Source organism: Orbicella faveolata, unplaced genomic scaffold (genome assembly GCF_042242905.1).
Source record: "Orbicella faveolata isolate gen_17 unplaced genomic scaffold, um_ofav_v1 contig_12, whole genome shotgun sequence".
NCBI classification, from domain to species: Eukaryota; Metazoa; Cnidaria; class Anthozoa; order Scleractinia; family Merulinidae; genus Orbicella; species Orbicella faveolata.
The window spans coordinates 15,310,041-15,323,201 of NW_028301539.1; the positions used below are offsets into that span (position 1 = coordinate 15,310,041).

At 43.5% G+C, this 13,161-nt stretch overlaps 4 protein-coding genes and 1 pseudogene across 4 annotated transcripts; 4 read left to right on the forward strand and 1 right to left on the reverse strand.

Annotated features, from left to right (window-relative positions):
• The first annotated feature begins 1,743 nt into the window (after positions 1-1,743).
• On the forward strand, positions 1,744-3,573 carry LOC110061473 (uncharacterized; annotated as a pseudogene).
• An 11-nt stretch (positions 3,574-3,584) lies between these two features.
• On the forward strand, positions 3,585-5,442 carry LOC110061475 (uncharacterized). The gene is made up of 3 exons (XM_020768311.2): positions 3,585-3,728; positions 4,183-4,830; positions 4,915-5,442. Exons 1-3 carry the CDS (start codon positions 3,585-3,587, stop codon positions 5,440-5,442), a joined length of 1,320 nt encoding a protein of 439 aa, XP_020623970.2.
• A 212-nt stretch (positions 5,443-5,654) lies between these two features.
• On the forward strand, positions 5,655-6,410 carry LOC110061476 (uncharacterized). The gene has a single exon (XM_020768312.2). It carries the CDS (start codon positions 5,655-5,657, stop codon positions 6,408-6,410), a length of 756 nt encoding a protein of 251 aa, XP_020623971.2.
• Positions 6,411-6,419: 9 nt separating this feature from the next.
• LOC149116833 (uncharacterized) lies at positions 6,420-7,329 on the forward strand. Its single transcript, XM_089280344.1, has 2 exons — positions 6,420-6,908; positions 6,961-7,329. The coding sequence occupies exons 1-2, from the start codon at positions 6,420-6,422 to the stop codon at positions 7,327-7,329; spliced, it is 858 nt and encodes a 285-aa protein (XP_089136470.1).
• A 4,511-nt stretch (positions 7,330-11,840) lies between these two features.
• Positions 11,841-12,284, reverse strand: LOC149116834 (uncharacterized). Its single transcript, XM_089280351.1, has one exon. It carries the CDS (start codon positions 12,282-12,284, stop codon positions 11,841-11,843), a length of 444 nt encoding a protein of 147 aa, XP_089136477.1.
• Between the last annotated feature and the right edge of the window lie 877 nt (positions 12,285-13,161).

The following is a 13,161-nucleotide window of genomic DNA, read 5'->3' on the forward strand; positions in this document are numbered from 1 at the left end:
TTTTCCCTCTCTTTCTATTCTCGGTGAAGTTGTGTTGTGTTGTGTTGTGTAAAAAGGGTAAACTTACGACTCGTATGAAATGCGAAGAAGTCTCTAAATTAACTGAGTACTTTTGTGCAAAAATTCCTCTTGGGGGTTGGAAGGGCTATGTGATCGGTGAGTGAGGGAGTTATGCATGTGTGCATGTCACACCAATCACAGTGTGGGTTGTATCAAAGAACGAATCACATTGCCTGTTAGAAGATAAGGTGGTATCTACATTAATCTAGAGACGTGTCAGATTACTATAGTTTACTCAGTCAAACATTTTATGGCTTACTATTTAGCTATCTTACCATTACCGATGTAACATCACATGTACATCATAAACTCCCAGTTTGTTTCTTGCTGTACATCACAACCAAAAAACCTTGTCAAATTAACAAAATCGTTACTGTAAACAGCTCCATGAATGCTCCTATCTCTGACACTTCACACAAAAAAAATAACTCTTGCACGCCTTGCGTGCCTATGTTTATAATTGGTAACATCTAAACCTGAGGCTAGCCGAAATATTGTTTTGAATATACCTTGTGTCAGCCTTGCAGTAGTCTTTGACTTATTATCATTTTACTTTTCAAGTTTGGCTGATTAGATCTCCTGTGAGATCCAACGTTCAATCAACTGAGCAGTCCACGTTCAACCAACATCGAGTTAAGTTTAGATTAAAGTTGTGTTCTCTATACTTGTCTTGTTTATTTTAGTATATTGATCTGAACTCTGAATGGGATGTGAAATGCACATAAACTTGGAAAGAAATCCCCAAATACTTGATTTTGATAAGCTTAAATGATTTTTACCTTGCCTTGTGTTTACACTTTTGCTTCCTGATTGAAAAGATAAGAAAGGGAAAGAAACCCTGTGAGCTTGTCCCCAATTAGTAGTTAACACTAAATACATTGACACTTCAATAGAGCTGTTATTATTATTGTTGGAACACATATTTATGGGTGGACAGATTTTTCGGATCAACACTGAAAATGCTTGCAAAAGAGGCTGTTTATTTCGATGTATTTTATGTGCCATATATGTAGAGACAAGCGGTGGAAAAGAAGTGCTGTCTCATAAGAAACCTTACCTATAGCCTTGAATGACATGCAATGAAAAATGTTTGTGAGCTCATCCGACTTGAATACATGCAAGTTTTTCCAGCAGGCAGATCAACACGAAGATCTGGGTGTGAGGGAAGCGGGGGAGGGGAGAGCACTCCATGATTTGTTGGGCAGGAGTGTCCTTTGTGACCCAAGAACCCTTAGCCTTTACCACTCCATGTTCTACTGCAATTTTGCCACCCTTGCTATTCTGGAAGTATGTCTGTGATATGTGTGCAAAAAAAAGCAACGAAAAAAGCCTACACTTTGTGAGTTAAGTGCGACCTTGCATGGTACAAACCCGGTCTGTTTTAACGTTTAACAGCATTTAATAATAGACCAGTAATTGCAATTTCACCAATATGTTTCATCTCTAGATTACTTAATCCACAAGTTTGGCCCTTGGTCTCCTTTGATTTGTTAGCAAGTTAATTATTTATTGTTCAATGATGTTTTTCTTGGTTTATTGCGGAACAAGGCACGAAAAACTTGTAAGTATACATCGGTTTTTACTTACGTTTCTCATCGTTGGTATTTTGGTTTTCTATGTTGCTTATTCAGCGGATTCATGTCTTTCCATTTCAGTGAATTGCTCGTTCGTGTAAATAAAAGTCAAGTTCAGTGTATCTCAAATATTAGCCTTGTTACCGCAGTTCAGTAGCGAACATTGGGTTCCTACATCATTCAAAGATTTTCTTGGCATAGATTGTTCATGAGATGTCAGATGAGGCGAGAAGTACGTTGCCTCAACAGGAATTATCGCCGAGCGAAGATCTTTGCATCGAAACTACAAGCTTGCATCATGTTGCACGATCCGAAACTGTGGGTCCCCTGGAATTTGTTCGCACTACAAGACAGAAAGTGCTGTCGAAGTTTATGGATTCAGAAGAAGTGCAAAGTGGAAGGGCGATCGATCTAAAGGCGAAAAGGGCAGGACACTTAGGAGACCTAAGAAAGAGGTTGAAATTTGTTCAAAGACTTATCTCTGAACATGCGAGCGAAGAAGTGATTCAAGGTGTAGACGATTACGAGAGTGCTTTACACAGATTTGTTGATGCTCACGAGACTTACTTGAAGTTTGAAGACAACGAAGAAATGGTAAATACAGCCAACGAAAGTTACGAGAAGGAAAAGGAGAACACATTTCTCCTCGACGTTGAGCTCAACATGTGGAAATTAAAGATGAAACACAATACGAAGGGAATGTTAAGATCAGTTCACAAATCACGTCGATCAAGAAATACTGGGAGAAGTTCAAATTCCAGTAGGAGCAGTGTGAGAGACAAGTGGAGAACACTTGAAGAAGCACAACTAAAAGTGGAAGTGCTGGAGCGAAAACAGAGCCTTGAGCGTCGTTTAGAAGAAAAAGTTGACTTTAAGAGGAGAGAACTTGAAATTGCTGAAGACAGAGAACGAAGCAAGGCTGAGTTGGCAAGAAAGATTGAAAGGATGCAGGCAGAAATGGAATTCAAGAAGGCTGCTGTTGATCTTGAGATTGAGCAAGAAGAATTGCAAAACGACCACTCCGACAATGAAACTTTGGTAAGTGATATAATTCCAGCATTACCCTTAGAGTTGGGCTCTCATGCATCACCCACTCATGTTAGCTTACCATCAAACGTATTCTTACCTGTGGATCCTCTATTTGATGCTCAGAATGTAATGTCCGAGGCTTTGAAAGTTGATCATGGGGTGTCGTCAGCATCGCTTATCACCGCAGTACATGCCACTACCCACTCCTGCTTCTCAGTGGAAAGGGACTTCTTCAAAGGCAGATGCAAATGATATCACACAGAGTGTAAATATGCCAAGGGCAACAAGTTCCCCAACCGCCACCAAAGAGCAGACATTTCGTACAGAAAGGTGCAAAAGTGAACAGCTTACCCCCCAGCAAGATGTATCGTCAACACCTCAGTCACCCCCTGAACCAAGTCATACCCAGCTTCAGCAAGTATTGTTGCAAACACTTCAGCATCTCACCCAGAAGTCAGTTTGCCAAGTGCCGCAACCTCAGTTGGCCGAATCACAACCAGACGAGGCTCCCCGGCAAGCCATCGCAGATGCACTTAAACAAGGTCCCACACTTCCGAAAATAGAGTTGATGAAGTTTGGAGGAGATCTGTCTGAGTATGGTGAGTTTGTTGCCAATTTCCGTGACAATATTGAAAGCCAGGTGTCTGATGATTCACAAAGACTTACTCACTTACTTGCTCAGTGTGTTGGAAAGGCGAGAGATGCTATTAAAAGTTGTGTTAATCTTCCTGTTCGTCAGAGATACAATGCAGCCTGGAAAACCCTGTTGAAGAACTTTGGACAGCCTCACATGGTGGCTGATGCTCATATGAGAAAGTTGAGGGAGTACAACCTGAGAAGAGTCGATGCCACAAACCTCGTGCTATCAGTGCTCTGGACCTCATGCGATTTGGCATTGCGAGGTTTTTAGAAATTCATCTCATGAAGATTGATTGCGAACCGTACAACAGAAGAAACTCTGTGGTAGTTGCCTTGGACATGGTCACTTCTCGAGATCTTGCCCAAAGGGATATTCTTGTCGGAAGCCAGGATGTGGAAGGAAGCACCGTTCACTTCTTCACCCTCGTGAGAGCAGAGGAACCATTGGACCTGAAGTAAAACAAGACAGTGCCAATCAGCAACCCATTATTCAAGACCAGAGTTTGGTTGGTGGAACAGCCTCAACCATAACTGAGTCCAACCCCCCCTCAGTTACTGAATCAAGCACATTTGCAGTATCCAGAGATTCCATTCCAGTGGAACCCACAGCGAGTAATAGACCAGGGGTCTGCTTCAAGGTCGTCCCAGTGAGAGTCAGTGGGCCAGGTAGCAATAAACAGCTTGCCATGTATACCTTCCTAGACAGAGGGTGGGACTCTACACTTTGCTTAAGAAGTCTGCTAGAAGAATTGAGCCTTAAAAGCGAACCCACTGATTTCACCCTTTCAACGGTCAATTACGAAGGAAAGGAACATGGCCATCGAACCCGTATAGATATAGAAGCACTTGACAGACAAACAATCAGGTTCTGACGACGCAGAGCCTACCCATTGGTGAGAGGCACTTTGCCAGCAATAGAGAACTGAGAAAATGGCCATATCTTGATGGCATCAGTCTTCCTGAAATAGAGAAGCATAGTGTCCCAATTCTTATGGGCAGTGACCGACCAGATATTATTGATGACAGTTCAGAGATCGGGAGAGGAGATAGAGGCCAGCCCTCTGCTGTGAACACTCCCTTAGGATCGACAGTGTATGGTCCAATGGGTGAACCTAACGGTGATGGTGTCCACATCAATTTCAATAGGAGTGATCATGAAGAGACACTAAGTATGCAGCTGGAGCATTTTTACAATACCGAGTTCAAGGATACCCTCATGGATGTTGAAGAGAGTTTGTCACTTGAAGACCGAAGAGCGAAGCAGATTATGGATGAATCAGTGGTCCTCGTCAATGGCCACTATCAACTCAAGCTGCCATTCCGACACAATCCCCCGTGTCTTCCCGACAGTCTCCCAGTACCGAAGAAGAGACTGCACTGGTTGAGAAAGAAGATGAAAAGGAATCCTGAATTTCACCGGCAATATGCAAGTTTTATCAATAAATATCAGGAAGAAGGATCCTCAAGACAAGTTCTAGATGAAGAAGTTTCTTCCCTCAAACCAATTTGGTACATACCAGATCATGCTGTTTGGCATCCAAGGAAACCTAATGAGCCAAGGGTGGTGTTTGATTGCACCTGCAAGTCTGAAGGCATCTCCCTGAACAATTAGCTACTGCAGGGGCCAGAGAACACAAGTTTGTTGATAGGAGTGATTCTCAGATTCAGAGTTAATGGAGCAGCTGTAGCAGCTGATATCAAACGCATGTTCCATCAGGTGTTCGTGTCCCTGGAGGACCGAGGTGCTCTGTGCTATCTCTGGTGGCCAGGTGGAGATTTTACAAAGGACCCAAAAACCTTCCAGATGTTGGTTTATATCTTTGGAGCCACTTCGGTGCCCAGTGTTTGCAGTTGCACATTAAAGAGAACAGCTTTAGACAACAGCGAAACTTTCTCCTTGGAGACCATTGATACAGTCCTGAGAGACTTTTATGTTGATGATCTGCTCAAGTCCTTCAAAACCAGTGTTGATGTAGTACAGATTACAAAGGAGCTTCAAGAGCTACTTGTGAAAAGAGCATTTCAGTTCACCAAGGTGAAGTCCAACGAACGAGAAGTCCTAAACGCTTTACCACCTGAGCATCATGCACCAGCCGTCAAGAATTTGGATCTCAAGCTAAACAGCCTGCCAATGGATTGAACCCTAGGGATTGATTGGGATGTGGAGGTGGACACTTTTAACTTGGTTGTTTGCGACAAACCTCAGCCAGAGACCCAGAAAGGCATTCTGTCCTCTATTGCCACGATATGTGATCCCCTTGGTTTGGCTGGTCCCCTACTTCTGCCCGGTAGGGAGATAAACCAAGAGCTATGTAGAATGAAATATGGATGGGATGGCAAGCTCCCAGATGAATGGTGGTGACGTGGAGGAATTGGAAGAGTGGACTCGCAAGCCTTACAGGATACAGCATCCCTCGGTCCCTCACTCCTGGAGGCTTTGGAGAAGTAGAGAGAGCAGAACTCCATCACTTTGCAGACGCTTCTGAAGAACATGGATATGGAACAGTATCTTACCTGCGCTTCATTAACAGAGAAGGAAACATACAAAATAGTTTTGTGATGGGCAAATCACGGGTGAGGCCTCTAAGGAGTGGTATCAGTGTTCCAAAGATGGAGTTGACTGCTGCAACCTTGTTGATTAAGATGAACAAGCTCGTCATGAAGGAGCTCGAAGGTCACTTTGAGATTGACAGCGTCACCTTCTGGAGTGACTCTATGATCGTCTTGAGGTATATATTCAATGAAACAAGATTTATCATCTTTGTTGCTGATCATGTTGCTGTGATCAGGGAAGGATCAAGGCCCTCACAATGGCGTCATGTCAGATCAGAGTCTAACCCCACTGATTATGCATCGAAAGGAATAAAGGCCTCCAAAACTGAGAAGTTGGAGATGTGGAAACATGGCCCAGGTTTCCTGTGGAAAGTCTTGCATGAGTGGCCACAGCAACCCACTGACCTTCATGAAGAACTCTCAGCTTACGATGAGGAAGTCAAGAAGGAAAGGGTCACTGTTACTGCATGTGTTGAGAAAGATTTCTGGGATGTTTTATTTGAAAGATACGCCTTGTGGGAGAAGTTAAGAAGAGCAGTGGCCTGGCTAATCTGAGCAGCACACATGCTGGTGCGACTACTAACACGGCCACCAGCATTGCCTGCCTCATTGGTGAGACTGGAGAAGACATCCTACCTTTCATTGTCAGAATTAGAAGAAGCAGAGAGAAGAATCGTGAAGAATGTTCAAAATCAGGCCTTTCCTGAAGAGTTGTCCAGGCCAGATGGAAGTAAAGGCCCTCTTGCCAAGTTGAAGCCATCTGTGACAAATGCAGTCTTGCGAGATAGAAGAAGACTCAATTGTGCAGACCTGGACTATGATGCTAAGCACCTGATTATATTGCCTGAGAAGCATCGTGTCACAGAAGTGATCATCCTCCATTACCACCTTGCGAACAGTCATGTGGGTCCTCACCAACTACTAGCAGAGACGAGGCAGTGGTTCTGGATAGTAAACGGCATTTCATCCATCAGAGGTGTCTTACAGCGATGTCTTGAATGTAAACGCCAGAATGCCAGAGTTGGAGAACAGATTACGGCACCCCTTCTGGCAGTAAGAGTTTCGTCAGACAGCCACCAATTGATCTACCCATTTGCTGCCGCAGATCTACGTTCACACTGGACCCCTTACAAGATCAACAAAGAACCCTAAGCTCTACAAGCACTATGGTTGTATTTTCACCTGCCTCAGGTACAGAGCTGTCCACATTGAAATTGCAAGTGACCTGTCAACAGACAGTTTTATTAATGCAGTCACAAGATTTATTGTGAGAGGAGGTCCTCCCAGAGTGATCTACAGTGACAATGGCTCCAACTTTAGAGGAGCAGAGACTGATGTTGTGAAAGCAATGAAGACTTGGGACCAAGGAAGAGTTGGAAGCGAGCTACTTCGAAAGAATATGCAGTGGTATTTTAATCTAACTCTAGCTAGCCACCAGGGAGGTGTTTGGGAGCGCCTGATTCACTCTGCCTGAAGAATCCTCCATGCCCTGATAGGTGAACACCTTGTTAACGAGGAGACTTTGACGACCTTCCTGGTAGAAGTAGAAAAGATCCTTAACAGCAGACCAATCACCCAAGTGTCAAGTGATCCCAACGATTTGGAAGCCTTGACCCCTAACTACATTCTGCTATTACGTCAGAATCCGTGTTGAGCGCCTAGTGAATTAGAAGATGCTGACAAGTTTCAAGCACAATGGAAACATGTGCACGTTTTGGCCAACAAGTTTTGGGCACGCTGGGTTAAAGAGCATCTCCCCATGTTGCAGGAACACCAGAAGTGGCTTAAGCAAAGGCAAAATTTCCAAGCCAGAGACTTCGTCATTTTGAAGGATGTGAATGTTCCTTGAGGCCAGTGGCCTAAAGCATTAGTTCAGGAAACCTTCCCTGACTCTGATGGTGTGGTATGACAAGTTCTGGTGAGAAGTGCAACTGGTGTCTTCAGGAGAGATGTTCATAAACTCTGCCTTCTGGAAGAAGAGTACTGAAGTCTATTGAGGAGTCCATGGAGAAGAACAAAACCTGAACTTGTGACATTAGTCATTGGACTACTAAAGTAACGTTCTCTAGAGAGCTGTGAATGTAGATTTAGTGAATCGCTCGTTCGTGTAAGTAAAAGTCAAGTTCAGCGTATCTCAAATATTATTCTTGTTAGTGCAGTTCAGTAGCAAACATTGGGTTCCTACAATGGTCAAACTCTTGTCTTAGGCAGTGATACAAGCTGTCGGTTTCATCTTTTTCCAAGTGAAGCCGTTTTGGTTTGGGTGACGCTCCATCGATATCCAATCAATTGACCTTGCACTTCTTGCTCATTTTGCCTTTTAAAGAGCATTTGGCCAACATGATCTCCTTTAAATCTGAACCATAACCAAGGAGCCAATGACAAGCAAAGGAACTGCATATATGTTCGTATTTGTCAAGTCATGCCCTTACTTGCCTGCCCTCAGTACTACTGTGCAAAATTCATGACAGTGACTTGCAACCAAACTTCCCCAAGCAGGTCTGAGCGCACCCTATTGTTTGCTTACAAAGGGCACCTCTATTCGGGAACAAAATAGGAATGCGCAGAAAAATGGTCCGAAATCTGTTCCCAAATGACCAATTTTGGAACATTATGTTCCATTCACAGAGAGGAACTCAGACAAAATTCCTAAATTATCAATTTGGGAACAATATGTTCCATTCACAGATAGGAACTCAAAACAAAACGGTCCTAAATTTAGTAATAAGTGGCCAATTTGGGAACAAACTGTTCCATTCACAGATGGGAATTCGGAACAAAGCGGTCCAATAAATATCATTTGGGGAACGATATGTTCCATTGGCAGATGAGAATTCAGAACAAAACAGTCCTAATATACCAATTTGGGAACAATGTGTTCCATCAACAGATAGAAACTCAGAACAAAACAGTCCGAAATGACCAATTTGGGAACAATGTGTTCCATCAACAGATAGAAACTCGGAACAAAACAGTCCTAAATGACCAATTTGGGAACAATGTGTTTCATCAACAGATAGAAACTTGGAAGAAAACAGTCCTAAATGACCAATTTGGGAACAATGTGTTCCATCAACAGATAGAAACTCGCAACAAAACAGTCCTGTAGGTCTAGTAAGCGCCACAGACGTCACAGTTTGAATGCTCAAGTTTGATCATCCTGGGCGTAAACACGAGAGAAACAAAAGTGATCGTGGGTGTGTGATGTATGTGTGTGTGATGCGTGATTCAACTGAAAAAAAAGACAAAATATTTAAGTACAAAATATAACGACACAAAAACCAACTGCGGAGTAAACTTGCAAAACTATGGCGACTCAAATTCTAGAATTTGTACTTCTGGGCTCACATAACAGTGAAGCAGCTAAGGAAAAAACGCGGTAGAAACCAGCAGATCGTACTTTCAGCGCTAACAAGCACTGACCAAAAATAAAAAACGCTTAAGTATTACAGAGTGGGTAGCATAATTCCCAGGGGTCACGGAAAAATGTGACACCCAAAAGCAAAGAAAGTTCTAGTTGTTACATTACCGGCCCCTGAACTAAATTGAGTTCACTAAGTGCGTAACGACTAGAGTTTACAAAATTAACGTATAACGAGTATCTAAGTAAGCCTTCAAGTGTTCAAAGTTCAAGCACAACAACTAGTGCATAAATTAACAAGTCTTTCTCATTGCAAATTAACTACACAATAGCTATAAAGATCAAATAGAGTTCTTCCTTGGAAGTGGATTCTCTTGTTCGAGGAAGTACAATTTTGAAATTGGCCTTGTCAATATAGACGACTTTGTGGCAACCTTGACTGATCGGATAAATCCATCCCTTCCTGCGTGTACTTCGAGAACGCGACCTAAAGGCCACTGGCCACAATGAACTCTTTCATCAGCGATGAGGACTAGGTCGCCTACAGCAAAATCACAATGTGGCTTGATCCATTTCTGCTGTTCTTGCAAGCTTGGTAAGTATTCCGACAACCATCTCTTCCAAAATACATCCGCAAGGTATTGCACTTGCTTCCAATGACGTTGGCAATATAAATCATTCTTCACGAAGACTCCTGGCAGCAAATTCCCTCAAATTCCCTAAACTTCCACCATCAATGTTCGCAGTACCTCTCCAGAATCCAACTGCTCTCTAAGAAGGACTCTCAGAATCTTTCTCACTGAACGAATTACTCATTCCCAGACTCCTCCCATGTGTGATGCTCCAGGGGGGTTAAACTTCCACTCGATATTCTTCTGGTGTAGAAACCCTTCTGCCGATTCTAGCCATCTATGGCCTCACGGATCTCCCTCTCTCCGCCAGTTAAATTGGTACCACTGTCAATTCTTATCATCTTCGGCATTCCTCTTCTGCTAATGAATCTGCGAGGAACATTGATAAACGAATCCCTTTCAAGAGATTCGGTCACTTCAATGTGGGTTGCTCGCATAGTTAAGCAAGAGAAAAGACATCCATAATGTTTTACAGTACTTCTGCCTTCCTTTACGTACAACGGACCAAAGAAATCTATGCTAACGTAAGAGAACGGGGGCTCATCAGGTGTTGGCCTGTCGCTGGGTAAATCTGCCATTACTTGTTGGCCCTTTAAAGCATTTTGTTTTCGGCAGGTCAAGCAGTTACCAAGTACTCTTCGGACAGCGGCCCGTCCCTGGATAATCCAGTACTTCAGTCTCAAATTGGTCAGGACATGTTCTTGGCCTAGGTGTCCCACAGATTCATGGACATCCATAACAAGCAGCTTGGTAACGTGGTGCTTGGTGTTTTGACTGGTACTCCAATGTAGAATTCTGAAGCCTACTGCCAACTCTCAACATTCCCACTCCATCTAGAAATGGTTTCAATTTGTGCACTGAGCCAAATGAGCCGATATCCTTCAATGCACGCTTCTCAGGTTCTCCATGCCTTACATCTTGGAGGGCCTTAATCACGGGTAGAAAGGCTGATTTCTGCACATACTTGATGATTTAATCCTCCGCATATCATAATTCGTCAATAGACAGCCTGCCACGAGGTGATACATTAACAGGTGATGAAACTCGCAAGGAACTCGTTCCCTTTAACAGTTGTACAAGTCTCAGAAGCCAAGCAACAGCTCTCTTGAACTTGAACGTCCAGTGGTCGTTTCTCCTCCATCTGGGTAACGTGATTCGTTTGGCCTCGAGCTCTGACTTCTGGGTCTTCATCAGAGATGATGGCTAAGGAGACTGGATTGATGGGCCATGATGACTTATTTTCCAACAGAAATGCAGGGCCTCTGAACCATCTCTCGTTGCTCAATAACTCCTTCACCGTCAGACCTCGGCTAACATCATCCGCTGGGTTGATGTTAGTTGGCACATAATTCCACTGGGAAAGTTCTGAACCATCATGAATCACTGTAAGCCGATTGGCCACAAACGTGTAGAATCGTTTGTCTTCATTCTTGATGTATTGGCGAATGGCTGTTGAATCAGTCCAAAATGCCGTCCTGTCAAACTTTAACTGGAATTCCTCTTGTAAGGTCTGGTTCATTCTGACAGCCAAAACAGTGGCTGATAACTCTAATCTGGGTATAGTCATCTGCTTCATGTGAGCTAAGCGGGATTTCCCAACAAGGAAACTGCAATGAATGCAGCCATTCTCGTTGACGAGTCTCGCATATGATACCATCCCATAAGCAATCTGGGAAGCGTCTGTGAAGTGATGAAACTCAGCATTCTATATCTGGCCAAAGTCTACCGGCCTCAAACATCTTGGCAAGGCAACACTTGATAGCAAAGGTAAATCCGATAACCATAGTCTCCAGCAATGAGATTCTTGTCTTCTGATTTCTTCATCCCAGCCGAGTCCTTGCTTGCAAAGATCTTGGAGAAGCCTCTTTGCAGGTAAGATGATCGGTGATACCATGCCAAGCGGATCATAAATTGAACTTGTCACTGATAGGATCCCTCTTCGCGTAAAGGGCTTATCCTTTGGTGTCTTCTTAAAGGTAAACATGTCGCTATTCATGTTCCACTGAACACCAAGGGTTCTTTCAGTAGGAAGGACGTTACAATCCAAATCCAGATCCAAACTGAAGGAGCTCTGTATGGAGTTGGAATGGTTTTAAGGACTTCCTTCCAGTTACACAACCATTTAGTCCATTGAAATCCATCTCTTAACAGCAAGGCACACAGATCTTCTCTCAACTCAACAGCAACTTTGGTCGATTTCACCGATTTCAAACAATCTTCCACATAAAAGTTCTTCAACACTGTGTCGACAACTTCATGGTGAAAGTCTCCTGCATTGTCTTGAGCAGTCTTTCGAAGACCAAAACTGGCACAGCTTGGAGAGGACGTGCTACCAAATAGATGAACCTTCATTCTGCATTCGACTGGCTGTTTAGATAAGTTGTCATCAAGCCACCATAGGAACCTCAGAGCATCAACATCCTTTGGATCAACCATTACTTGATGGAACATAGCTTCGATGTCTGAGGATAGAGCTACTGGTTCTTGACGAAATCTTACAAGGACACCAAACAGGCTATTGGTCAGGTCTGGGCCACTTAATAGCTGGTCATTAAGCGATGTTCCTTTGTATCAAGCTGCGCAGTCAAAAACCAATCTTAATTTCCTGGGCTTATTAGGATTGAAGACAGCATGGTATGGAAGATACCACAGAGGTTTGCCATCGACATCGAGCTCATCTTTAGGTACTCGTTGGGCATAACCCTTTGAGATGTAGTCATGGATAGTCGCCCTGTAGCTTTCAAACAATTTGTGATCACATAGAAGCTTCTTCTTGAGCAGTTGCAGTCTGTGGTCTGCAAGAATTCGATTGTTTGACAGATAAGGAGGCTGCTGTCTCCAGGGAAGTGCTATTTGGTAATGACCAAGCATATCAAATCAACAAAGTCAGTTTTCCAAAACTTCTCTAGTTGCTGTGAAAGGGTTTTATCATCATCTTGCGTTTCCAAACGTAAGAAATTTACATTGAAGCTGTCTTCTTGACCAATCTTCTCTGTTGGTCCTATTATCGTCCAGCCCAGTGGTGATCGAATGCCCCCTGGCTCGCCTTTGCTACCACGTTTTTCTTTGAGGACCCAACGCAAAGGCCTGCTGCCACAGTATGCCTGTCACCAGCTACTGGAGCTGCAACAGAAGTTTGACGAACTAGAAGCATTGGCTGTCTTTAGACGTCCCGAAGACATCAACATTGCAGTTGATTACCTAAACCTGTCTTTCCTCATCAAGAAAGCCAATGGTGGTTACCGCCTAGTCCCGCATTTGCTGACGTCGGCTGCTACAGCAAGCCTTAGCCCTCTGTTATGCTCGATGTCAA

Excerpts from the sequence above, each read along its gene's own strand:
- LOC110061476 (XM_020768312.2), top strand. The coding sequence starts at position 5,655 with ATGGTGGTGACGTGGAGGAATTGGAAGAGTGGACTCGCAAGCCTTACA.
- LOC149116834 (XM_089280351.1), bottom strand. The coding sequence starts at position 12,284 with ATGGTTGATCCAAAGGATGTTGATGCTCTGAGGTTCCTATGGTGGCTT.
- LOC110061475 (XM_020768311.2), top strand. The coding sequence starts at position 3,585 with ATGAAGATTGATTGCGAACCGTACAACAGAAGAAACTCTGTGGTAGTT. Across the intron at positions 3,729-4,182 it reads CCGTTCACTTCTTCACCCTC|AGCCTACCCATTGGTGAGAG; the intron begins GTGAGAGCAGAG and ends CTGACGACGCAG. Across the intron at positions 4,831-4,914 it reads GGTACATACCAGATCATGCT|CTACTGCAGGGGCCAGAGAA; the intron begins GTTTGGCATCCA and ends CTGAACAATTAG.
- LOC149116833 (XM_089280344.1), top strand. The coding sequence starts at position 6,420 with ATGCTGGTGCGACTACTAACACGGCCACCAGCATTGCCTGCCTCATTG. Across the intron at positions 6,909-6,960 it reads TTACGGCACCCCTTCTGGCA|ATCTACGTTCACACTGGACC; the intron begins GTAAGAGTTTCG and ends TTGCTGCCGCAG.